Source organism: Eublepharis macularius, chromosome 2 (assembly GCF_028583425.1).
Source record: "Eublepharis macularius isolate TG4126 chromosome 2, MPM_Emac_v1.0, whole genome shotgun sequence".
In the NCBI taxonomy this organism is placed as follows: Eukaryota; Metazoa; Chordata; class Lepidosauria; order Squamata; family Eublepharidae; genus Eublepharis; species Eublepharis macularius.
The window spans coordinates 143229742-143256419 of record NC_072791.1 but is presented as its reverse complement, the minus strand read 5'-3'; the positions used below and the strand labels follow the sequence as shown (position 1 = coordinate 143256419).

General features: G+C 44.0%; 1 protein-coding gene across 1 annotated transcript in view; it reads left to right on the top strand.

Annotated features, from left to right (window-relative positions):
• B4GALNT4 (beta-1,4-N-acetyl-galactosaminyltransferase 4) overlaps window positions 1-26678 on the top strand; it is a 271144-nt gene that overhangs the window by 167862 nt on the left and 76604 nt on the right. Inside the window, exons 3-5 of the mRNA XM_054970157.1 lie at window positions 14724-14834; window positions 24806-24901; window positions 25499-25589. Of these exons, the coding sequence (XP_054826132.1) occupies window positions 14724-14834; window positions 24806-24901; window positions 25499-25589 (298 nt within the window). The remainder of the gene's footprint in view (window positions 1-14723; window positions 14835-24805; window positions 24902-25498; window positions 25590-26678) is intronic.

The window sequence follows — 26678 nt, the reverse complement described above, 5'->3', positions numbered from 1 at the left end:
TTGCAGGAAAATCTGATTTGGAACCCCTCCCCGCAATTCAGGATGTTAATCCACTCCCTCCTCCCTCAAGTTCATAGTAATGTCTGTGCTTGTGTAGATGTTGAAAGTAAAAGCCCAAGTTCAGGAGTATTTGTGGTTGCAGTAATGTACAAAGAATAACAGCAGCTGGCAACAGGATACAAGGAAAGGGAAGCAGCCACTCAGTAGGGAAGGAGACTCAGTAGAGTAGGCTGGTGCAGTGGGAGAGCCTGCAGCATAGGCAGTGGGGGAGGAGAGGGAGGGGAATCTACTAGCGCTGGCTGAACAGAGCTGGAGTGGGTGGTGAGGGGGAAATGGTTTTCCCCAAACCTGTGAATCCTCATGGGTGTTCCCCACCATGCATTTCGATTATCTTCTGACTGTATCTTTCTGTGGTGATTGTTTCTTCTGGCACTAGCCATGCCACACCTACAGCAGTTTTTTCACAAGTGTTTGCATAATATTTAATATTTCAGAGCATCACCTGGTAGAGCAGACATCTGGTCTCTGCTGGAAGAGTCATCATAATTTGTAAAAATCTGCATGAATAATGGGCATAAAGGATTCTCTGGGAAAGTGGTTGGTCATAATTTGTCAAGGTGAAAACAATCAAATGTATCTTTTTATTATTGTCAAAGCAGAAGAGCTGATGCCTGAAAAATTAATGCTACACGTACCTGATTTCTCAGGCATAGCCTATCCTTTGTGTAATGAAAGAGAATTCAAACTTAGTTCATACCAGCAGTGTGGTATAACCAGTGTGGTGAGTAGTTAGAGCATTGGACTAAGATCTAGGAAACCTGTGCTTGAATCCCCCTTCTGCCATGAAGCTAACTGAGACACCCTGTGCTAGACCCTCTCAGCCTAACCCACCTCTCAGGTTTACAAGGATAAAATGAGGAAAAGAGAACCATGTGCACTGAGCTCTCTGCAGGAAAGGTAAAGTAAAAATGCGTGCAGGAGAAACGTTGGATGAACAGGCTTAGCTCTTTTTGGGCTCTACCACTTCAGACTGCAGGTGGGGCTTATCTGACAGAATACTTTACCTGCACATAAAAACTAGATGTCAGGGTATTAGCTTTGCACAACATGCATAAAGGAGTTCTACTTACAATATAATTGCAGACCACAGATGATACAGTTGTGATTACATGCAAAGGTCTCAGTTGTGAGTTGAGCTGTCTCTTTTGGAATAATTATTAACATTTCTATTATCATTACTGTAGGAAAATATAGCAGAGATTGTGCAAAGATTGCGCACTGGAAGTAATGAGAATAGATTCACAAACACACACTCCAGTGTAGCTCTGTAAGAATACTTTACTAAAGGATAAAAATTAGGGTTACATTTGGAGAAAATAACAAATTGCTAAGCTGACTACATCTTGCTAGATAAGTGACTTAGAGTAGAGACAAGAAGAAGTGAAGTAATGGAAGTGGTGGAAGAAGAAGTGAACAAAGAGCAATAAAACTTCAGTATATAGCGTCAATTAATTGCCCCCAATAAACTGCCCAGTAGAAAATCCTAATCTTACTTCATTATGCTTAGTGACTCCCCTTTCTATGGTGGGATTCTTATTCGAAGCTCTAATGGTTACATTCAAAGTATGTTTACTAATTAAGTAGGTAACACAAACAGTTTAACTCTTTCATGACTGAAATGAAAACACTTGCTAAATTCCCACAATTACTTGTTTTTCAAGATAGTAAAAGAAACAGATTTTTTCTTTCCTTAGGTGATCTTCATCACAAAAGACTCATATAACCTCAGCAGAAGTAATGTTCTCATAATACAATGCAAAGAAACACATTGTCATTGTGCAATATTTAATTTAATTAATTAATTTATTTATTACATTACATTTCTAGACCGCCCTCCCCGTCAGACGGGCTCAGGGCGGTGTAACAACCAACAGTTTACAACATACAATTTAAAACAATAAAAACATCACAAATAAACATTTAAAACATTTAAAACATTTTTCCATATACAATAAATTTCTCAGTGGCGGATATGAATATTAAAATTCAGCATTTTAAATGTAGGGCCTGGGTCCTACAAAATGCCCTGCATCAGACTTTGTGAGCTCCTGCATGGGTGGTGGACATTCTTCAATTGTATGGTCAGCAACAGTACAGCCTAGCCCCCACCAAATGCCTGGCAGAACATCTCCGTCTTGCAAGCCCGGCGGAAAGATAACAAACCCTAGTCTCCTCAGACAGAGAGTTCCACCAGGTTGGAGCCAGGGCTGAAAAGGCCCTGGCTCTGGTAGAGGTCAGATGGACCTCCCTGGGGCCAGGGACCATCAGCAGATGGTTATTAGCTGATCGAAGCGACCTCCAGGGAACATATGGGGAGATGTGGTCCCTAAGGTATGCTGAATGTGAGTAACATGCTGTTGAGTCCCAGCAATGTTATGTATCTTGTTATATCTAAGAGATAATTCATTGAAATTATGCAATATCATGCTGTTACATCATGCAAGGACCACATACTCACCACTAGAGATGGGCACAAACCAAAATACGAACCAAAGTTCATAACGAATCAGGCCGGTTCGTGAACTGGCAGTTCGTCAGAGCCCATTTCTGACGAACCGCCATGAACTTTAGGTTGGTTCATTTTTTTGGTTCATCACTGCAAACAGCCTAGCGCTGATCAATCAGTTTCCTAGGCAACAGGGGATGGACTTCCTGCAGACCTTCTGCTGATCCAGAAGTTGCCTTCTGCTGACCCGTAAGTGTCGATTTGCTGACCTGGATGTGACATTTTCATGAACCAAATGAACCAGTTCATGAATCGGGGCAGGTTCGTGAAAGTTCGTGGTTTATGAAATGCGACGAACCACGAACCACACAGTTCAGGTTTTTTTCTGGTTCATGCCCATCTCTACTCACCACCAAGATGATGTAATATATTATTAAACTGTATAATGCACTTCTGATCTGAAAGAGTATAACTTTGACCTGTGATTGTGCAAGGCTTAATGTGGTGAGGGGTTTGAGTGTGTCAGTGAAGCTGAGAGCAACACTGTCTTGGTCAAGAGTCTGAACTCCTGGAAGAGTCACTCAAGGAGGAATAGTCAAAGCTGAGACACCAGATTAAGATGCATCCATCCCATTCAGGAATCAATGGTCACATCAGCAGAAGAGAACGGAATGTTCCAGTGGTGATGGGAGCAGAGGAATTTTTGAAGACTAGCTACTGAGCAGCAGTAGTAGTGGAAGGTGACACTGGTGGAGGATCTTTCACAAACAATGGCAGTGTCACTTCAGCTAACCCTGGGTTGTACTTTTTAGAAGAAGGCAATGGTAAACCACTTCTGATAATCTCTTACCTTGAAAACCCTATGATGAGACAATCCAAAATAAAAAAGATATAGTGCTGGAAGACAGGACCCCCAGGTCAGATGGTATTCGGCTACTGTACAAATAGTGCTTTTCTTAATTATGGGACTGTATTAAAGCCGAAAGGATGTCCAGTTGTGAATGTGAACAGATACAAATGGAATGTCCAGACATGGATAGTGTTCAAAGAAATTGGTAAGCCACAACATCAGATTGTTTTGATGGGCAACCTGTATTCTGAACAAGAGGCTACTGTCAGGACAGAATATGGGGAAACAGAATGGTTTCCAGTTGGCAAGGGTGTCAGACAAGGATGCATATTATCTTCCTACCTGTTCAACCTCTATGCAGAGCATATCAAAAGGAAAGCTGGATTAGATTTAGAAGAAGGTGGAGTGAAAATTGGTGAAAGGAACAATAACAATTTGAGATATGCAGATGACACCACATTACTGGCAGAAAATAGTGAAGACATGAAATGACTACTGATAAAGGTTAAAGGAGAAAGCGCCAAAACAGGATTACAGCTGAATATCAAGACGACAAAAGTAATTACTACTGAGGAATTACACAATTTTAAAATTGACAATAGGAAATTGAAATTGTTCAAGATTTTCTATTCCTTGGCTCGGTCATCAACCAAAAGGGAGACTGCAACCAAGACATCAGAAGATTGGGACTTGGAAGAGCAGCTATGAGGGAACTAGAAAAGATCCTTAAAGATAAAGATGTCTCTCTGGGAACCAAGATCGAGATAATCCAAACTATGGTATTCCCCATTACTATATATAGATATGAAAGTTGGACAGTGAAGAAAGCTGACAGGAAGAAAATTGATTCATTTGAAATGTGGTGCTGGATGAGAGTTTTACAGATATCATGGACAGTAAAAAAAACACAAATAAACGGGTTCTAAATCAAATCAAACCTGAATTCTCCCTAGTAGCAAAAATGACAAAACTGAGGCTATTGTACTTCGGTCACATTACAAGTAGGCAAGACTCACTGAAAAAAACAATAATGCTAGTAAAAGTGGAAGGCAGTAGGAAAAGAGGAATACCTAAGATGAAATGGCTTGATTCAATAAAGAAAGCCATGGCCACCAGTTTGCAAGATCTGAGAAGTCTGTTAATGATAGGATGTTTTGGAGATCTCTCATTCATAGGATTGCCATAGGTCAGAGGCGACTTGACGTAACACATGTCAAGAAAGTGAAATATTGTGTTAAGACTATTCAAATCCATTTTGAGGCAGCACAATATTCAGTTAGAGTCAGATGAGATTATGTATTGTTCCAGATCAACTGAATAAAGATGGTGTACCTTTTATTGGAACTGTACAATATTAATGGTTTAATATATTATATATATTAAGGTGGAAATATGCAATACTTCTCAGATCGATGGTACTAAGATTATGTAAGTTTGTGTTGGGAGTGTGAAATAGCCAATTGAAATAATGCAGTATTGCATTGGGAGCATGTAACTCCATTTTGGAGTCTGAAATATTATAAGAACTGTATAATAATGCTCTTGGACTTAAAAGTATGATAATGCTTTTGAATTTTGTTACCCAATTAGAATGGTCCAATATTGTGTTATTTTAGAACTGTGTAATGTACAACATTGTGCTGGTCATGCTAGGATAAGTACCAGTATGTAATGATGCTATATGGGAGTAAGGATGAAACCAAACATTCAAAACAGAAAACAGTCTCAGAAGAGCATATTTCTATGTCTGTGATAGAAAGAATGCCTCAGACAAATGAGACAATCCCAGTTTTTTACTTTTGAGAAAAGGCACAAATGATGAAGCTAGAAAAGAAACCACCTAGTTAGCACAGGCATATGTGTGCTTTAATTACCATACATTCTGTCTCTTCAGAACAGTTACTTGCTTTAACAATAGTGTTAGAGCACTGTTTTTAAGAGCTGAGGATTTTGATACCTTGGAATGTGGCCTGTCTCTCTGTTAGAGGAGAGATAGTGAAAGAGGCATTTCCATATTAATCCCTGTCCCCACCCAATCTGAGACCTTTGTCATTTCATTTCCCAGGCAGTGTATCCTTGGCCTCTGCATAAGAGCTTTTCTTGAGATGTCTAAACTAAGTGGAAGTCGGATCAGAAATAATAGGTTTAGATGTGGCTGCCATCAAAGGCTTTTTGTTCCTTGTCCTGACTGGGTGATGCTATAATAATCTCTGCTGCCTGTGTGTGTGAAGATTTCTTTTTTGGAAGGTTGATCACACACTTGAGACAGAGAGGGGAGGACACAGCAATATTTTGGGGAAATCTCACAGTCTCTCTCTAAGAGCCATGCTGTGAAGTGGAGGCTAAAGGCTCCATCTTGCTGCCTGTAACACAGGAATGTATCTTGTATATAGAGAGAACTTGTGCCTGGAACAAAGGGCACAGCAGTACTAATACTCTGTCACTATATATGGCAACTTTCTCAGGGTGACAAGTCCTATAATTCCTTGGAAAGTAGAGGGCAGTGGGGGATTTATATCAACCTCACCCTTTAGATGTGTCTGAGGGATGCAGAGGTTAAGTGACTTTCTCAAGGTCACTTTGTATGTTGGTATGAATTGGGTGGCAGTTAGTAAAAATCGTGACTCTAACAGGTATTTTCTTCATTCCAGTCTCTGGCTATTGATAAACCATTAACATTCAAATCTCTGCTCTGCCATGGAAGCTAACTGGGTGACCTTGGGCCAGTCACACACTCTCAGTCTAACCTACCTCACAGGGTTGTTGTGAGAATAAAATGGGGGAGGATTAGGTAAGCCACTTTGGGTCCTCTCCGGGGAGAAAGATGATATATAAATGAAGTAAATAATTTCTGCAGCTTAAACTCAGAAACAGCTTGTTTCTTTCTCAGAGCTCTGTAATAGTTTTGAGAGAAACATATCCCCACTTTTTCATGAATGTATTTCTTTGCCAGACAAATGTTAGAGTATTTGCTATATTTTCAGGATACAAGCTTTTAAACAGTATGATGAAGTTTAACCTAAAATAATTAGTTCTTTTCCCAGTATTTGTTTTCAGAGCTCAATTCTAGGTAACTCCCAAATTCCAAGTCTACCTAGAAACAGTTCCAAACATGCTGGTACCTCTAAGTGGATCCTTTTCACGAAAGGATGGTGCTGTGGGTGACAACAGGATAGATAGAGGGCAGAGTATATTGATTGAATGTGAATAGGCTTACTTTTCTTCACTGCAAAACCTTGCAATCTCCTCTGTTTTAGGCTTTTCAGGGAGAGCTGGCTGCCCGGAACTCTACGAGGAAGGTTAAGAAGAGACACTCTTGCTTTGAAACTAAAGGACAAAGCAGGCATATTCAGGAGTGTTACACAGGCAGTTCTACTGGGTTGTGATATATTTACTTATTTTAACCATGCAAACTATACCTTTTGACACAGCATATTCCCCTAAGCAGTTTGCAAAATTAAGTCTGCCCCAAACTGCCCCCCCCACCTCAGTATATCCTAATAAAATATCACAGTTTGTTTACTCGCTCCTCAAAGTGAGTTACAATAAAACAAGCAAATTCAACAATATTGGTGAGCTCTGGGGTTTTTTTTACTATGAAGTCCTTGCAGCTGTTTATAATATTTTTGTAAACTGTGACAATGAACTATGTCTTCCTTCTTTCCTCTCTTTCCAATATTAGTCCTAGTTGCTCAGTGAATGTTATAGCCTTGTCATGCAGGATGAGAGGTCTTTAATGTCTTGAGAGCCAAAGAATGAGGAATCACATTCTGCTCTGCTTCTAACAGTGTAATGCAATGGCTTTGCTGGTAGATTCTCTGGCTCCTCCTTTGAGATGGGAGGTCTTCAATGTCCTGAGAGCCAAATGTTGTTTTTAACACAATTCTATCCTAGTACTGCTCGGACAGCTGATTTAGGCCTTAACAGAAAGGAATCACATGCCTATCCAGTGTATGCAGGCTGCTTTAAAACTTTCTGCATGGATGATCTAATTGGAGTTTCTGCTGTCTATAGTTTTTGGTCAGGTGATCAGCCAAGCATTGCCACCTGCATCCGTCTATGAGGGTTGCCTGCTGAATGCTGGTAATTAGTGGAAACCTTTAGGGGCAGGGAGCAATGTTGCACAATGATGTATAACTCCAGCTTCTGTGGGCAACCCTGGGAAGCCTGCTCCTTCCCTCCGTCAAAAGGGCAGGGCAGTCCTGGCCTTATCCCTTCATCCCTCTCCCATGGTTCACTGCCTTTCCATCATGCAGGTGGATGAGGAAGGCAGACAACAGCTTCCTGCTGCAGTGCAAGGGGAGGTTAGGCGAGTGGGCAGTGGCTTCCCCCACCAAACCCCAATATGTGGGGGTAATTTGTTTCTGAGAGAAGGGTGATGTTGGTAGTCAGTAGTTATGGTTTATGAGCACCTCACTGGTCTGAGTTCTTGCAAGCCCAGCCCTTTCCCCCCATTTGGCACAAAAGGCCACAGTAGCAAGGCAACAAATACCATCCCCTCACCATGCCCAAGAGAGCATGCCTTACTCCTGCTAAATGCCAATCCTTCCCTCTGCCTTGCTGCTTCTTTTCAGTGACAGCCACCCAAGTCCTGACCTCTCACAAGCTTCCTTGTTCACAGGACCTCTGCCACAAGCACGGGCAGGAGGTGGGGAAATGGGACAATGGACAACATTTGGGCAATGTCAATGGATGCATACAGTTCAGGCTGAAGCTTTTTAAAACAGAGTGGAAACTGAGATGCTGCCACAGAGAGCAGCAGGACATGGGCATCCCGATTGTGCTGCAAGGTCTGGGGACAGATGCACCAGCTTCATCAGCGGCAGCTCTAAGCCCTCATGTCTCATACACCCGTAGGGTTCCCAGGTCCCTATACCCTCCCAGCAGGAAGAGGGGACCCCGGACTTATCTGTTAAGTGTTCTTGTGAGCGATAAAAGCACATGTGAACTCCCAGAGAGGGGCGATGGCATCACTTCATCACCCATCATGCCAGCCACAGGCATGCTCCCACCTTTTGCTCCAGTGAAGCACAGGAGTATGCCTGTGGCCAGCGCGATGACATCACTTCAGGAAGTGGCATTCTTGCATCCCACCAGGAGCACACCCAGTGTGCATGTCTGGGAGTGACAGCCCAGCCCCCCTCAGACTAACCGCTGTGGCCCTCCAACTAGGGTTGTCAGCCTTCAGGTGGTAGCTTGAGATTGTCAGATCTGTGGCTAAATAATAGCTGTATCCAGACTACCTTCTGCAATCAGACAAAAGCCCGTTGTTTCCAAAAGATTTACTGAAAAATGCAACCATTATAGTCCACTGGTCCAGATGCAATATCTGGACTGGTACACGTGTATTGTTACGAATGACAGGCAAAGCATAAGGTACAAAGCATCAGATCCCAGCAGACCCAACCTCCCCCCATAGTTCTCAAAACAATCTCTTTGAAGCTGAGAAAGCGAAAGTTTCCCAAGGCTGGAAAAGCGGTAGCCAAAACAATCCTCTTCTGTGAGATAGCTGCTTGGAACATCTTGGCACCTGTGAATAAAGCACTTAGAATACTGAAAGAATTAAAATGGAGCCTCTTAGGTTACACAGACAGGAAGAACATTCTAACCCTGACAGAGATTTCCCAGAATTACAACTGATCTCCAGACAACAGAGAGCAGGTCCCCTGGAGAAAATGGCTGCTCTGAAGGGTGAACTCTATGGCATTATACCCCACTGAGGCTCCTCCCCAAACCTAACCCTTTCTAGGCTCCACCTCCCAAATCTCCAGGAATTTCCCATCCTGGACCTGGCAACCCTACCTCCAATGGACCCAGGAACACCAGCAAGGCCGCAGGAGCAGTGCCAAGAATGCAGTGGCCAAAAGCACCAGGGCAGGGACAAAAGAGGGAACAGCCGTCAAGATGTCAGGAGGTGGTGGTGGGGCCCCAGGGAAGGTGGTGGAAGAGGTGCCCACACAGCAAACAGTGGCCAAGTCAGTGGAAGGCCTGCCCATGCACTGCAGTCCTTGCCCGAGCTGCAGCTCGTCTCCTGGCCTGACACGTGCCCAGGATGCTGGGGCAGAGCCACAGAGCAGGACACCAGCGTGGCATCCAGGCTGGTGTGGCCTGGCCAGCCCCACCCTGCATGGTAGCACTGTAGGGTGGAGGAGGGGCCATGGGTGGGGAGAGCCCACAGATAGGCACCCGACAAGCCAGCAGTGCTGGCAGTCAGACAGTAGGGAGGTGGGACAGCTCCTGACAGGGTGAAGCCGGGGGAGGGGTGGAGACTTGCCTCAGAAGGGCTATGTAAGGCAGGGCCAGCAGGGTAGCTAGTGAAAAGGAGACTGGGAGTTGGAAGGAGGAGAGAGAGAGAGAGAGAGAGAGAGAGAGAGAGAGAGAAGGATAGACTGGCAAGGTGACAGAGAGAGAGAGGGAGAAAGGGTACTGTGAACCCTCCTCCTCCCCTCATTTCTGAGGCCTCTCCCAAGCCTAGCCCTCTGCTGATGCCATCCTGGGTGGCATGCCTTCCCAGGCTCCAATAACCCCAATGCAGAGCCTGACAGCGCACTCTCCTGGGTTGTCTGCCAGTGGCAGGCAATTGCCAGGGAAGTTGCTGCCTCTCTCCAGTTGCCAGCGATGGATGGGCAACTGGGCAAATTCCACCACCGGCAACTGGTAAGCGTATACACATGCACATGCATCCACACTTCTCAACACCCTACAGTCACCACCCAGAGGATGACCATAACACCTTCTGCTGCTAAGGAAAGCCACCTTGCCTATCCACCCCCATTCCTGGCACCATAGACACCACCTTGGCAGCTGCTGATGCCCATAAGCTTCTTCTCAGCTTTCTCAGGCTAGATGCCATGCCTGCCAGTGGTGAGGCGAGGTGAGTGGCAACTTTCCTACAGCGCACCTTTCTGTACTGCTGGTGGGGCAAGGAGAGTGTGGGGCAGTTTCTCCATGGCATAGGAGGGAGTGGTAAAGCAATTCACTGCCTAGAATACCAAAAGTCCTTGGGCCAGTCCTGATTCTACCATAAACTGCTAGGGCTTAAAAACTAAAGGATGGTGCTGAGAAGGAGGCTGATACACCCTGATACATCTGAACTCCAGAGGTGCTTTGTGCTTTCTCCCTTCACTAGTGGCAGCTGGCTGGGAATTAATTCTGCCTGACGAGGACTTTGACAAGGAGTCATTTATCACAGGCTAAAGCTTTTTGTTCCCTTCCTCAAGTACCCTAATAGCCTGGGCAATTTGTCTCTGTATAATGAGGAGAGGATGGCACAATCTGATTGGGGCGAGCCTGAGTCATATCCTGTCGGCCTGTTCAGAGCTTCAGGAGCGACAGCAATGTGAAGGAGGAGACACAAATAGGTCTGAGAGAGTCAGAGGGCACTCTTTGTCGTCCTCTTCTCTTACAGACTTTCCACTCTCTTTATCCAGGAATTTTCATGAGTTCTTCATATATGGTAATGTTGCCAAAGCACAGGTGCCAAAATTGTACCCATTTGCTATATCTCTTGACTCCAGAGGACTCTCAGCTCATGTTTGTTTTTGATGAGCAATTCTGCCAAGTTGATCCATTTCCTTTTTTCAGGAAGCCATCCTGGGATTTCTGGATGTAGTTCTACATGCTTCCTTGACCTTTGAAAGTCAAATATAGCAATTTTGGATGTGTTTAAAATAAGATAAGCAGAAAACAGTCTAGGTAAGACAAAGGGGGAAATTTTTCAAGGTAAGATGTTTCAGAAGTGGCACAATGAACATATTTGAGTCGGCAGCACATCATCTGTGAATGGTGTTAAATGCACAACATATGCTGGAGCAAATATATTATGTTTGAGAGATACAAGTGTTTTCCCCATGGGAACACACATATGTAGATTCTTGTTGCTGCTACAGCTGCCAATACAGCACAGCAACAAAGGGGCATCCACATGAGAGTTTTCCTCGTGTAACAAGCAACAAGAATCTCTATACCCAACACAGTCTCCATCAACAAAAAGTTCAAATGAAGGCCATTATCTGGATAATATAGATTCTCTGGGTCAAGGAATGGTTGATGCTTTCTCTGCCCTTGATAAAGTTGTTCTTACAAAACGGGCGAAGTGGTTTAGCTGCCCATTGGACGTGTGTGTGTCCTTGTACCCCCAAGCTTGTAATATCCTACCTGCAAAAGAACAAAAACAAGAAGATGAGGATATTGGTTACCACGCGTAGTGACCACCTGCCTGCTTACCTGCATATGACTGTGTTGTCAGTTTGAAATCTCACTCCAGCGTCTCTGCAAGGGAAAGAGAGAGAGAGAAACAGTTTAAGAGCAATCCTTTAAATGGACTATGGAATTTTTGGCTTTATCTAGAGGTTTATGAATATGTATCTGTATAATTATTGTACTTATTTATTTATATCTATATCATTTATATCTATGCACTGTTTGGAAATATTGAAGGATTGTGTATAGGTAGAGTATATTAACTGTTACTTATGTACTAGAATATAATGATATTTTTATATGGGATATATTTATTCACTTAATACACTTGCCACTTTTTATATGAATACCAGTATTTTTGTACAATTGATATTTCTCTGGTGTTTTGGGAGGAGGTCCCCATTTTTCCTGCAATTGCCAGCAATTAGCAGGCAGAGGCAGGAATCCCGAGGACACTGCCTGCCACCAGGGGTCACCTGGAAACCATAGGGGATGGAGAAAGTGGCTGCTGCAGGGCAGGGGAAATGACTATTTTGTCAGCAGGATTGAGAATACCTGAACTTTCCCACACAGCAGCCATTTAGGCTTTGATGCAGTCCCTCCCAAAACTACCTAGCAAAGCAGTTTGAGGAAAGGTTGGGAAAAAATTGAGGAAACTCCCACAGGCGCACAAATGTATTACGATGGTGTGGGAAGCTTAGCAGTACTGAAAATAAGGCAAATAACTACTCTTAAACCCTTGGTATCCGTTGTGAGAACTGGCTTACACCTCAATCAATTGAGGAGTTTCAATAGTTTTGGTAGAACTTACTTCCAAATAAATACATTTTTAAGGGGAGGGAGGGGAGGGGGAAAAGATTTGAGGTCTGTTATTTTATCTTGGTTTTAATCTGGATTTTTTTAACATGTGGAAAGGTGAACCATGTAGAAAGGTGTTATATAAATGTTTTAATAAATTAAATAAATTTAGGCTAATAGCCATTCCACATTTCCAGCAAGTGTGCATATAGGGTAAAGAAGACAGGGTAAAGACAGTTGTATCATATTTAGGGCATCGAACATAATATATAAGACCTCCATGCCTTTCATCCAAGCATACCTTTCCTCTCCGGGCTCAACGTTTTTGTAAGTTTGAAACGGAAGTTACAAGTGCACAATAGCACCCTGTATCTTCACCAGAAAACCTCTCTCACTCCAGTCTTCTGGAGCACTAATGCAATTTTTAAAATAATTTTTTAAAACTGATAAATGAATTAATAAATGTACATGCAGACAAGACATATTGCAGAACTGGTGTTTAATTCTTTGGTGTTTGTTGTTCAGTTTTTTTAAAAAAAACAGGTTAATCCCACAGCTGAAAGACACACTGTGAGTTCTCAGGACAGGAGTAGGTTTATCTCCGTTGTTTCTCAGAGGTTTGCTCTGTGAACAACAGACATACCCTGGAGGCTGAAGTGATAGTGTTGCCTTGACCTGATGTAAGGCTATTAACTTGACCAGTAAATCTTTCCCAAGTTTATTAAATTTTGAGAGTTTACTCCTGCTGCTGGACTCCCAAAACAAAATCAGGATTCTGTTGGTATACCATCTTCTCTGCTGTGTAACTTCCCCTCTGCCTGAGTTGATCTCAGTTTTGGTACTGGAATTCCCCAGCCTTAGGTAACAGCTGTGTGTGGGGGGGGAGGGGGCTTCAGCCTCCCAGGCCAAGTCTGTGCTGACTGGAGCAGCTCAGGATTTCATGGCTACCATGTCAACCATGGCTTTGCATTAGTTAACATTCAGTCCAAAACGTGTAGTACATCATACACTGGACTTGGGTGTTTTGGATACGGTTGAAAAATGATTATTGGGGTGGGGGAGCTTAATGTAATTGCAGTATCATGGACAGGACAGATTACTACCTAGTGTTTAGGCTGAGAATAGCATAGAAGCCATTTAAGGATGGTGGGGGGGGGTCATATAAAATGATCCACCCTGAAGAAGGATAGACCTAAATGGTTTTCTGATGTGGCTGACAGTCATCAGTGTCTGGAATCAGGAGACCCTGCGTTGTTCCTAAGTGCCTTCTCCTGCATGCTCCATCAAGAAGCACATTGGTTCTCTAGACAACTAAGTGTTATGAAGTGGCTGGGATGACTGCAAGAGTGGTCGTGAAAAACAACTAGGGCAAATCCAGCCCAAAGAACTCTGTGGCAGTGATGGTGCAAAGAAAGCATGCTTTTCCACCACCCCAGCCACACAGCCTCATCCAGCAATATCGTTCTGCATTATGAGGCTCATAGATCCCCAGAAAAAAATAGTCGGTATCTCAGAAGCTTATTGTGAAAAATATGGTTAGTGCTTTGCAGTTAAAATTGTTAACATCAGATCCCACTTGGACTCTACATTATGTTCAGAAGTCTTGACTTTATACATGGTGTACACTGGTCAGATGTTCATGGATACTTTTCAGTTACTATAACCTGAGGATATAGGATACTCAGAGCTCTGGGAGTTGTCACTCACTTATTGGATCCTTGCCCTTCCTGGACAATATGGTTGGCCAAGGGATCTCTGTTGTGTGAAACCACAATTTCAGACATTCCTCTGTTGGGAACGTATTCAAAAACCTTTTCAACATCACTCTTATTATTTGGAACTCCCTTCCTTGGGACTTGTGGATGACGCCATGGCTGCAGGCCTTCTGGTACCAGTTAAAGGCTTTTTATTCCAGAAGTCTTTTTAAATCTGAACTCCTGCTCTGGTAGATGTCTTCATGTATGAATGTCATGATTCTTTCAACCTTAGTTTTATTGTACTGATTATTATCACATGTTATTTTAACTCTAAGCCACCTTGAGCATTTCTAAATTGAAAGGTGGCCTAAAAATACTCGATTTACCTAAAGGGAAGACTAGAGGTTTTTTGCACATGTGCCTTACTTCGGTTTCAACATGTTAGGCCAAATGATTTTAATTTGCTGCAGTGTCCTGCTTTGTGAGGAGGGGGGTCTTACTTTGGTGTTTGTTGTTGACATGGCTTCAAGAAACATTCAGCCATTAAGTGTAGTGGAGCATCAACTGGAGAGCATGTCGGGCTAGTAAAGGCTAATAACAGAAATGACATTTATTGTTCTCTTGGCATCCTGCTGAGAGTATCACTTATTGTTTCAACTTCTTCTCACAGGTTGAAGAGCTTGGGATTGATGGGTGGTTTTCAAAAAGACATGGACTTGACAGAGCTGGAAAACCTCCAAAGCCAAACATAACCAGGCATGTTCTGCCATGGAATGAACAGGTAAGCAGAATAAGTTTAAAAGGCTTTAAAAGGTCTGTCATTGTAATTGGTTCAAAGCAGTCCAAATGTAGGCCAGATGGTCTACTAAACTTTTCTCCTATCTCATTTGCATTGCAGCTAGCATCTAGATCAGAGTGTATTCGTGCTATTTTATCCATGAAAAACTTAGCAAAGGCCTCACAGCTGATTGTCTGTTGTTGGGACTGTAAAAGTTCAGATTTAGGGGTTAGAAGGTGTCTGGCAATCCTGAATAATTGGGACAGTCATGAACTAGCCGACACAAAGGTTGCCGAGAAATAATGCTTCTTTGGTGATTTCATTTCCACTTCATAGATCCGCCAGTGTGTTCTGTAGCAAGCTTTATTAGCTTCTGTGCGAGTTTTTTTGCCAGTGTCTTTCTAGACGTCTTCTGGCCCTCTTCAGGTCAGTCAACTCTGTGGTAAACCATTGTGCCAGCTTCCATCCCAAGGGCCGGAGGAGTTGACAAGGAGCAACGGTGTCAATAGCTTCAAGGAGCTTTGTGTTCCACGCTCCTACAGCAGCTTCTGTGGAGCATGTGTCTGGAATTCTAAAATCCCCCAAGGCATTTTGGAATTTGGAAGGGTCTATGAGGCTTTGTGGGTGAATCATTTTAACTGGACTTCCCATTTTGAGGGGTTTGGGGGCTATATTCACTTTTGCCTTCAGCAGATGATGGTCTGACCATGGTTCAGGCCAAATTTTCAATATTGATCCAAGGTTTTCCCTCAAAGGCTCAGTGCAAAATATTAAGTCTAGTGTGTGGCCTCTTTCATGTGTACGGCCTGACATTATTTGAGAGAGGTCCACGGAAGCTATAAATTCCTGAGCTGGGCCCAACTTGGAACACTCAGCATGGATGTTGAAGTCTCCCAGAACAATAAATCTAGGTGGCTCCAACACCATGTCTGCTAGCATCTCTGCCAACTCAGAAAGGATGCTTATGGGGAGCTGGGTGGTCTATAAACAAGCAGGATACCCAGTCTATCTTTGATTCCCAGAGACAGGAACATGCAGTTAATACCAGCGATAGCTTGCACTGGAGATCTGAGGAAGTTGAAGGACTCACGAAGAATAATAGCAACCCCTCCACCCTGGCTACCATAGTGAGGTTGGTGTAGGACTGCATAGCCAGGGAGAGTTAGTTGGGATAGACACACCTTGTCATTTTCCTGCAGCCATGTCTGTTAGGCAAGCCTAATCAGTTTTCTCTTCCGGCAACATCCAGCAATGCATGCAACCTTGTTCCTAAGAGATCTGGTATTACATAGTATTAGTGTAGCAGGGGGAGTGGAAGTAGCTCCATTGTCAGCAGGTGGAATACCAGAGAGGTTGGCATAAGCAGCGAGCATTACTGCTTGATACTGTGTGCCTTTGGTAAGTCCCACTTCCATATTTACCAGCTCTCAATTGCACTTGAATAGTACATTTTCCAGACATTTTCACCATGCAAATAAGTAGTAAATAAGAAGCTCAGGACTGAACCCCACAACTACGTATTGGAATATCAAACATACTGGTGGTCTCAGTGCAGGCAACAGACTAGGACTACAACCATGGTGTAGTTGAACAAGCAGTGTCGAACAGGTGTTGCACCCATCCTAGACACAGTTCATAATATAGTGATGTTCCTCCTATCCTCTCATGTCCTCTAACTCATGTAGCTGATGACTGCTCCCTGGCTGCGTGCCACGGGCCAAGAGCCCTTGTGCTCTCGCCCTTCAGCTCATGCCAAGAGGCTTGAGCCTCCCTGCACAGTGCCCCAGTGAAATAGCCAGGCTAGCAAGCAGCGTTACCTGTGAAGAGACAGAGGGAGGTGGAGGTGGGGCCTTGGGTAGTTAGAAGGTGTTACACAAATCAACACTCTTAGCCCAGGCATCCAAGGCAGATCACAGGCCAACAAGAATTTAAACCATAATGCTCCATTATCTGTGGACCAACCAGTTTTTATGTATTTTCCAACGGAATATTATTTTATTAAGTTCAGGGTAAAGCCTAGCATTGCAACTAAGATAAGGAGAGACTTGTTCTCAGGCACCTGCCTGCTTAATGAGCTCATGCATTATTCAGCTGTCATTTTGGATTTTACTATGACAAGCATAGGGAAGCCCCTGAAGAACTGAGGCAGAGAAGTGGTTGTTAGTAGAATAATTCAGATTGCCATGGTTGAGGGGAAGTGCTAAATGATTCTCTAGGGGAAAGGGTGCCATTTGGCCACTGAATCAGATCTGGGAGCTGCATCACAAATGAGCAATTCTATAGATCAGTAAGCCCCATCAGTAGTCGGGCAGGAGGAGGCTGGGACTTGCTGTGGTGCGTAATGGACTTTGTTCCTTGATTTGTTAAATGTTTAGAGTCAATATGATCTGTGAGGTTTCATGGGAGGCAGCTGCTTTTTTGCAGAGTAACAGAGCCCTGATGCATGTAACACATACTGAAGAATCAGTCTTAATGTTTAGCCTCTGTTTCCAAAAAAAGGAATGTTCCCTGGTAACTACTGAGAATGTCTTTTATTACATATTGGTGCAGTCTGTGATGATAGGGTCTCACAATGATTTTACAGTTTGCCCATTGCGGGGGAAATGGTTTTGCTTACCCTGATTCCTTCCTAAAGTTTCTGCTATTCCTAGCACCTGTAGATTAGCTAAGCACCGTTGACTTTACTGAAGCAACCCATCCACACCAGCTGATGATCCAGCCCTGCATTCTAAATGTCTAATGAATTGCAACCAAGAGGTGCAAGGTTGTGATATCTGATACCAAGAGATGACCTGCTACAAGATAAGCCCAAACAAAACAACAGAACACCACTGGTAGTCACATACAGTTCCCAAATTAAACCAGTTCAACGCATCTTTAATGACATGCAATCTGCACTGGATAATGATAGTATTCTCTCACAGGCATTAGGAGGCAAACCTTTTCTTGCCCACAGACAGCCTCTCCCCCCCCCCGCAGCCTTAAACAACTCTTCACCCACAACAATGCACTTCTCAACATGGATATAAAATCTGGGGCCAGGGCCTACAATAAACCAAGATGCCACCTCTGTCTAGACATTCACTCTAACAACGTAATCACTGGACTTGACAACACCAGCTATACCATTTCAGGCTTGTTCGTCTTTCGGTGTTATATATGCCATCAAGTGTCAGCAGTGCCCTTCAGCTCTCTATACTGGACAAACACATCAGTTCATTCACAAAAGAATAATGTATGTAAGTCTGATATAAAAATCATAACGTTTAAAAACATGTGGGAGAACATTTTAATCTTCCAAGACATTCCATCACTGACCTATGAGTAACAGTTCTCAAACAGAAAAACTTCAAAGGAAAATTACAATGCAAGATTATTGAAATACAGTTTATTTGCAAATTCAGAACAATGGAACAACCCCCCCCCCCAGGCATAATAGGGACGTAGGATTCTTTTCTCACTGCAGATGCTGATTTTCTGCTTTTCACATCCCAATTCTATCAAACTAATTACAGTATTATTATACCTTACACCTATACTTTAAATACCCCTTCCACCTTTTGGCTGTATAAAACCCTTCATACTTCTACTTCAAAATGTATCTGAAGAAGGGAGCTTTGACTCTATAAAGCTTATACCCTGAAAATCTAGTTGGTTTTTAAGGTGCTACCGGACCCAAATCTTGCTTTTCAGATTGCAATCCACAGCCAGGAAATGGGGTAGACCATTATTCTCTATTTTGATTGATACTGGTGTGACCATGAGAGAAAAAAGGACAGTCAACTGGGTACTTGTCAGCAAGCACCCAAGAAGAATATAGGCTCAGCAATTAGTCCACCGCAGTTCACCCACTGTATTCTTCAGTAAGGACTTTTGACTGAAATTCTCCCTTGCATCTGACACTCAACTAAAGTTACCACAGTTTTTGACTCTCATCTAGGCATGCCAGTTTTTAATATCCAAGGCTGTCAACTTTGTGCTAAGAAGGAAGGCAGTGTGGGTCAGCCATAGGTCTTTCCGTGCCAGGAGTATAGAGTAAGGCTAGAAAGCAGCTCTTGAACTTCAGCTCTCTGCATATACTTTTTGGACCCAAGATACCATAAAGAAACCTTTCTCTAGGTTGTACTGACACTCCACATCATCCTCAATTAACCTTCCTACTTATTAGCCTTTTGAGATAAAGCCCTTTCCCTGGAACCTCCCCACAAATGAGGCGCAACTGGCCCACTTTTAAGAAGTTGGCTAAGACCTTTCTGTCCCAACAGGCATTTGAAGCAGCTGATTCATCCAGTTAGAATGAGTTATTGTTTTCTAAGTAATGTTCATGACATTCTATGAGACATTGGTTTTGTTTTGTTTTTTTAAGTGAATGTTTAGATGCTCTACCTATTAGAGGGGTTTGAATATGTGTGCTGTGGTGATTCACCTTTGGCCAAAGGCTGAGATAGAAACTTTAAATAAATAAGTGGTGATTCTGTTTTCTGTAAATGGGTGACCAAAAAATTTGTGCTAGGAGCTAGAGCATTTAGTCTGCTTCCACAAGGGGGTAACCCCATTGCAGAAGCATCAACAAGAGGCTTGAAAGCAGGCAAGGATGGTGTTCATATGCCCAGGTTTTGTGCCACTTGTTGCTGATGCCACGCCCCTCACCTTTCCCACCGCTGCGGTGATGCAGATGCACCAGCAATTGCACCAGCCACTCCCACAGCCGAGCAGCACCCCAATTTCCTGTTTTTCAGGTGAGCAGAAGTGCTTGGTTGTACCACTAATCAGATATGGAAGTGTAAAGGAAAAAAGGGCGAAACCTACTGGTGGTTCATCCACATGTACATTCCCCTTGCAGCCACCCCACATTTCTTCCTTTGAGCCAGATCAGAGATTTTCCTTTTATTTGGTTCAAAGGAGAAAGCCCCTATAGCCCTGTAAGTCATGCTTGGAAGGAGTATGATATCATGTGGCTGCTCCCCAAAACAGCATGGACTTTCTGCCTTTCACACCGGAGAAAATCCCTGTGTGAAAGCAACCTTAAGCTTACTTGAGACTGTACTACCACAGAAAGCACGTAAGAGATTTCTTGTTTTTAAGTGCCCCCATGTTAAACTCCCTTTGTCTAGGCACTCTAGCCTTCTCTCTGCCATGACAGCCAGTGTTGAATAGTAGTTAGAGTGTCAGACTAGGGTCTGGGAGAACCAGGTTTGAATCCCCACTCTGCCATGGAAGCTTGCTGGGTGACCTTAGGCCCAGGGCCGATGCCAGAGTTTCTGGTGCCTGCGGCCACTCATGCGCACGCGTGCAGAGCACGCGCGCACGCCACGGACTGCGTGATGACGTCATCGTGCGATGACGTCATCACGCAGTGCAGGATAGCTGGGGCGGCACGCGGAAGCTGCTCCGTGCTCTGCACGCCGCCCCAGCAGCAGCCTGACGGCTTCTGCGCCTGGCTGGGGTGTGTGGGGGCAGAGGAACGTGCAGCAGAGCCCCGTGCCGCCGCCACCACATGCCCCAGCCAGGTGCAGAAGCCGTCAGGCTGCTGGTGGGGTGGCGTGCAGAGCACGGAGCAGCCTCCGCGCGTCACCCCAGCAGCGGCTTGCGGCTTCTGCGCCCGGCAGCGGTGGCACGGGGCTGGCTGGCTTCAGCAGCAGCTGCAGCCCAGTCACACCAGCTCCGCTGCGCGTGCCTCCACCCCCCGACACCCCCTCCGGCGCCTCTCCAGTGTCCTCATGCCTGAGGCCACCACCTACCTGGACTCAATGGGCGCGCCAGCCCTGCTTGGGCCCATCACAAACTCTTAGCCTAACTTACCTCACAGGCTTGTTGTGAGGATAAAATACAAGAGAGAATGATGTACGCCATTTTGAGTCCCCGTTGGGGAGAAAGGCAGGATATAAATGAATGAATGAAATAAACAAATTAGCCCTGTACACATGACCCCTTCCATGCACTTGTCTCCATGTGATTATGAGGTCATAAGCATGATGCCAAAAATGTGGAGGCAGTGTCCATGCATATGCTCCCTCCCCATGATTGGCAGTATTTGGAAAGCAGCATCCTTGATTACAGGGAGCGTGCGTGCTCATGGACACTCCCTTTACCTGTAGGTGGGGGTGGGCCAGTGCATTAGTGCTTGCTTTCCCTCTCTGCAAATTCAGTCAACAAAGGGAAGACTTGTGTGAACATGTACTCACAAATATATGCATCAGCTTTAGTTTCCAATCAACAAGCTTCGATGTCTTCCCACAAGCATACCTAAATTGTGAATAAGCATTCCTATCTACAGTTTTAAATAGCAGGCTGAAGCAACTGATTGGTACCAGACCTATTTGTGAGTAAATGGCCCTGACTGCCATTTATCTGTAATTGTATGTAATTGTACCTACATTATTTTTTGTTTGTGAGTATGCAGTGTGGTGGCAACACGGAGGGAGTGGGGGGAAGAGAAAAGAGACAAGGGGGACTTCTGAGAGCCGAAACAGACGAGACGAGTTCCCTCAATTCAACCTGGGTTGAATTGCCTCAAGGTTTGACGGGAAATGTAGGCATTTCTCCTTCCCGTCGCTCAGAGGAGGAGGGGGGAGGAGGAGGGCTCCTCTTGCCCGGCCGCCGCCGTTCCCAAGCGCGAGGGACTCGAGGAGCCTGGAAAGTGGCGGGGGGATGCTCTTAGGCTGGGGCGCAGCGGCGGCAGCGGCGCTCTTGCTGCCGCCGCCCCCTGCCTCCCCCCCCGCCCCAGCCTCTTCCTCTCGTCCTCCTTCCTCTCGGCTTCCTTCTCCAGCGGCGAGAGAGGCGGCGGTGGCGAGCAGCAGCAGCAAGAGCACCGCCACCGCCGCGCCCCAGCCTAAGAGCATCCCCCCGCCACTTTCCAGGCTCCTCGAGTCCCTCACGCTTGGGAACGGTGGCGGCCGGGCGAGAGGAGCCCTCCTCCTCCCCCCTCCTCCTCTGAGCGACGGGAAGGAGAAATGCCTACATTTCCCATCAAACCTTGAGGCAATTCAACCCAGGTTGAATTGAGGGAACTCGTCTCGTCTGTTTCGGCTCTGAGGTAACCTGCCCTCTGGACTTATGGCTGTCCAGATACCACACTCTGGCTTCCCTTTTTATTTGTTTAAATCCCCTCAGCTGCCCACAATCAGTAAAAGGGGAGACACAACTGGTTGATAGTGTATAAGTTTTGTGTACCCTAAAGGGTTCTTATTTGTGATCCTGCACAAATAACGTGGTACCTAATGGTGAGGTAAATATAACCTCATTCACACTGCTATTTTGACTTGATAAAGATGCAGATGGAACTGAGCAACATTTATTTATAGATAATAAAAGTGGAACACAATAAAGATTTAACGTAGAATATTCAGTATGAAAAGTACAACTGGCTTTCAACTGCACTCGCAGAGGTTATATATCTGTCCACCCACCCCCTTGAATTAACACATTGAAATGAGCCTTTGTTAACCAAACACAAACGCTGAAGGGAGAATGGATTCTTTTTTCTCCAGATGTTCCTCAGCATTTAAAGTCCAATATAACCTTTTAACCAGAGCTTACAGACTCACACACAGGTTCCAGGCCACTTTTTTACCTCATAGAGATCTTGGTCATAGAACCTGTACACAGAAAGCTAGATTTGACAGCCCTTCACAAGGTGCTTGTTTGTTTCACTAAAAACCAAACCTAACCCCAACTACTAACTAAAAACCAAAATAAAAAGCCTGACTAAGTTTACACTGTTATCCATAGCCACCCAAAGCCGTATCTGAAGGGGAAAACAGTATTTTCTTCTGCCTTCTTAAGCTGGGACCTGCTCATACCCTGCCCCCCCCAATCTAATGGACTTCTAGGGGCTCTGATTGGTTGGCAGTCTCTGGGATGAGCATTAAGCTTCGGGCACCAGGATTGTTCAGAGCCCTGGAGGGTATGTGGGACTTTGAGGTTAATTGCTATAGCAGACACACAACGAGCAGCTCAGAATGTGATTACTTGTTCTGGAGACAATGAAAGCACATATGATGGATACTTCAGGCCATCTTAAGTCACAAGGTTTTGATTTAATACAGGTTTAGTGTTCAAGATGAAGATTCTACCATTCAGAAATGCCTACAGGCTTGCTAGTACAGTATATGTATATGTCTGTACCTTCATTACACTCCCATGTTATATGAACCAGTTCCTGCTACAATAGTGGCCAATAATAATAATAATAATAATAATAATAATAATAATAATAATAATAATAAGTTTATCACATATATCAAGTCAAACTAATTACATGATTATGTTAAGCAGTAGAAAAGTCCTCAGAGGGCTAAAAGAAATAATGAGAAAAGTTAAGCAATGATGAGGGGAAAGTTAAGAGGGAAAAACGGAGCCTGCCAAAACTGGGGCATATCTTCATTACTAATTAAAGTGTCATTAAACCCAATTAAAGTGTCACGGCTTCTCCCCAAAGAACCTTGGAAATGATAGCTGGAGTAAGGTGACTCAGATTCTCTAACAGTTTACAAAAACTTAACAAAGCTACAAACCCACAAGAATTAAATTGGTTTAAAGCAGACATGGGTGTGCTGTTGCAAATGGAGTGGTATTGTTGGTAGGAGCAGTGTTGGGGAGGACACCTTTTCTTTATGGGCAGTGTTCACATGGCATTTTTGGAGACTAGACATAGCTGAAACTGGGCAAATAAGTTTTCACAGTAAGGTAGTATGGATTATTTACTGTTCATTATCAGAAGCCATTGTCAGCAAAGCTGGTGTGGCATGATCATAAGCTAAACTTAGTACCAGTATTACACTCCTGGTACATAAGTTGCCAGGGCATTGCCACTGTCAGAGTATGGTTCTTATTTGTAGAAAGAGGCCAGTAATGTTCACAGAGCAAGCTGAAATGCTAGCTGTGAGCGATTTAGAGCTTGGTGGTTTGAAGTTTGGAAAAAGTAATGCTAGGAAATGGTTTTCCCTTTCTAATTTTTTTAATTCAAATTATACCTAATAAGTCTAGTGCTTTGCTACAGTTAAGGTTTTTGGCACTGATCATCATGACAAAACATCATCACAATCTCCTTGTCCTGATTTCTGTTGTGTTTTGTCCAAAAACAAGGACCCCGCAAAGAATGTCTCAAGTTAACAGAGACATTGGCATCCTTCATTAGATCATTGCACTGGGCTGGACTTGAATGCAGGCCAGAAGTACAAATTGTTGTGTTTTTTTATATAAAAAAATAAATGTTCTAACAGATGAGAGAATTGGGTGGTTATTCACAGTTCCCTCCTGAGGGCCAATGCAAGGCTCAGCTGGCACTCTCAAAGAAGCAGCAACTACAGAGGGAGAACAAATGGATGAGACACTGCATATAACATGGGAGGTACAGCAACGATCCTGTCTTGAGAGTTAGCATTTAATGCAAGGTTTGCTCCTGTTTAAGAAAGCTTGGAATTCCTCCACTAGCTTCACTCTTGCAGCATAAGTGTTTTAATTATCCCTGATTTTAGCATTCTGCTCTGTCCATTACACAACAGATACAATTACTGTAAATAGATCACTATGAAGCTAACAAGTCCTGAAGCAATTATTTGAAGTGTGTATGAGGTGCCTACATCTTTAGACAAATACATCCATGCATGTTTTTGGGAGTCCCAGTACACTCCATGTTCTCGGGCATTTGTACATGGGAGTTGAAAGATGATGCTATATCACCTTACATCTTTGCTGCGGAAAAACCAATGTACACTGATGTACTTGCAGCAAATGTACAGCTACGCTTAATTTCTTCTCATGAAATGCTTGGGCTCCTTCTCTAGGTGAGGATGGAACTGACAATATGCTTGGGTGTCCACTTGACACTTCTAAGAGCAGGAAATTTTGCATTATTGCTGTAAGATTTAAGGGCTCCAAAATAAATAAGAATTGTGTTGCATATATGCCAAAGGAATCACCCCAGAGATCGTTCCTCTATCCTAAATGTTACATATATTTTTGTTCTCTAGTACAAAGGGAAAGCAAACCTGCATGTATTTGAAGACTGGTGTGGAGGAGCTGTGGGTCATCTAAGGAAGAACCTGCATTTCCCCCTGTATCCGCATGTGAGTACAAACTATTTTTGTGAGTAAAAGTTGTTCCACTTTGAATGTCTCTTGAGGCAGAAAGGCAGTATATGCATTTAAAAATAAAAAAACAAATTAAGATGCTGGTTCCTGTAAGATCCAGAAAAGCAGGAGGTTTTCTCTCTCTTTGTAGTAAATATTCTTAGCTACACTGCATTGAATTTCCATTCTGCCAAATTATTTGGCTTGTTCAGAATGCTAATGGAATTGCAGCAGATGTGTGTCAAGCCATGTATTCCATAATCATGACTATAGAACTCCCACTGGACTTAGACTAAATTGGGATTGTCTTGGATGGCCAGAAATAAATAGGGGAACGTAGTGTAATGCAGCACAATGAGGGAAATACCTACATTGCCTTGAATAATACTTTGTTCCCATCAATTAAAGGCTCATGCTTTGTGAAGGAGGATCCCCAAAAAGATAGTTTGAGGAAGAAGTTTTATAAACAAATTTGTCAAAGATCTAAAAATCTCTATTTTTCCCCATTTTTACAAGTTTGAGTAATATTTGCTGAAATCCTTGTTAATATATTGTTACACACAAACACTCCTGCCTCTTCTTTCTGTTTCTCAGACACGCACAACAGTAAAGAAGTTGGCTGTGTCGCCCAAGTGGAAGAATTATGGGTTACGTATATTTGGGTACATTCATCCTTTCAAAGATGGTGAGTAAAAGTATGAACCTCTAACACTGCCTACAAAGACTGTGGTTTAAGAGCTAACAATTGCTGAAGTACCTCTCATTCCCCTCAGGCAGAAATATCTGTGCCTTTCCAGAAAATCCCATGTGGCAGTCCTAGTGCTTCCAGTCCCGCGTTAGGGGGGAGGGATCCCCCACTCCCATCCTCTGCCCCCTGCCACCACTTACTTAGCCATCGGGGGGGATAGTGTGGGGAATGGACCCAGGAGGCAAGCCCACAGTGGACACGCTGGCTGCAGGAATGCTCTCATCCTTCGTTTGGTGGCAATTTGGGGCACTTTGGGGTGGAGCCAGCACAATGACATCACTCCTGGAAGTGACATCATCATGTTGGTACTGGGAGTGCACGTGAAGTTCTTCAAAATGGTGAGTACCAGGTCCCCCTCCTCCTGCTGGGAGAGTAATGGGACCTGGCAACCCTAGGCAGACCCTCCCCCAGTCACTCAAAATGGGAAGTTGTTAGGCCCTGCAGAGACATCTACTTTCTACTAGGAATGTCTGTATAGCACATGTTGCTCTTTACTGCCTTCCCTAGGTCAAATTGCCCACATGCATTCAGAAAGTCTCTAACTGACCTTCCCGGCCTGGAGTGGCTGTATAAAAGAAACTCACAGTACAATCCTAAGCAGAGTTACTCTTCTAAGGCCACTGACTTTAGTGAACTTAGAAGAACGTAACTCTGTTTAAGATTGGACTTTCAATGTATTGTCGAAGGCTTTCACGGCCGGAGAACGATGGTTGTTGTGGGTTTTCCGGGCTGTATTCCGGGCTGTATCATCGGGAAAACCTCGTCTTACATCAAAGATTCAGCAGATTTCATCAACAAAATCAGTTCTCTGAAACTCAATCCACAAGACATACTTGTCAGTTTTGATGTTGTATCCCTGTTTACCAAGGTTCCAGTAAAAGACACCATTGCACTTATTAATCAGATTTTCCCAGAGGATGTAACAGCCTTATTCCACCATTGCCTGACAACCAGTTACTTCCAATGGGACAACGAATTCTATGAACAGATGGATGGGGTGGCCATGGGGAGCCCACTCAGCCCAGT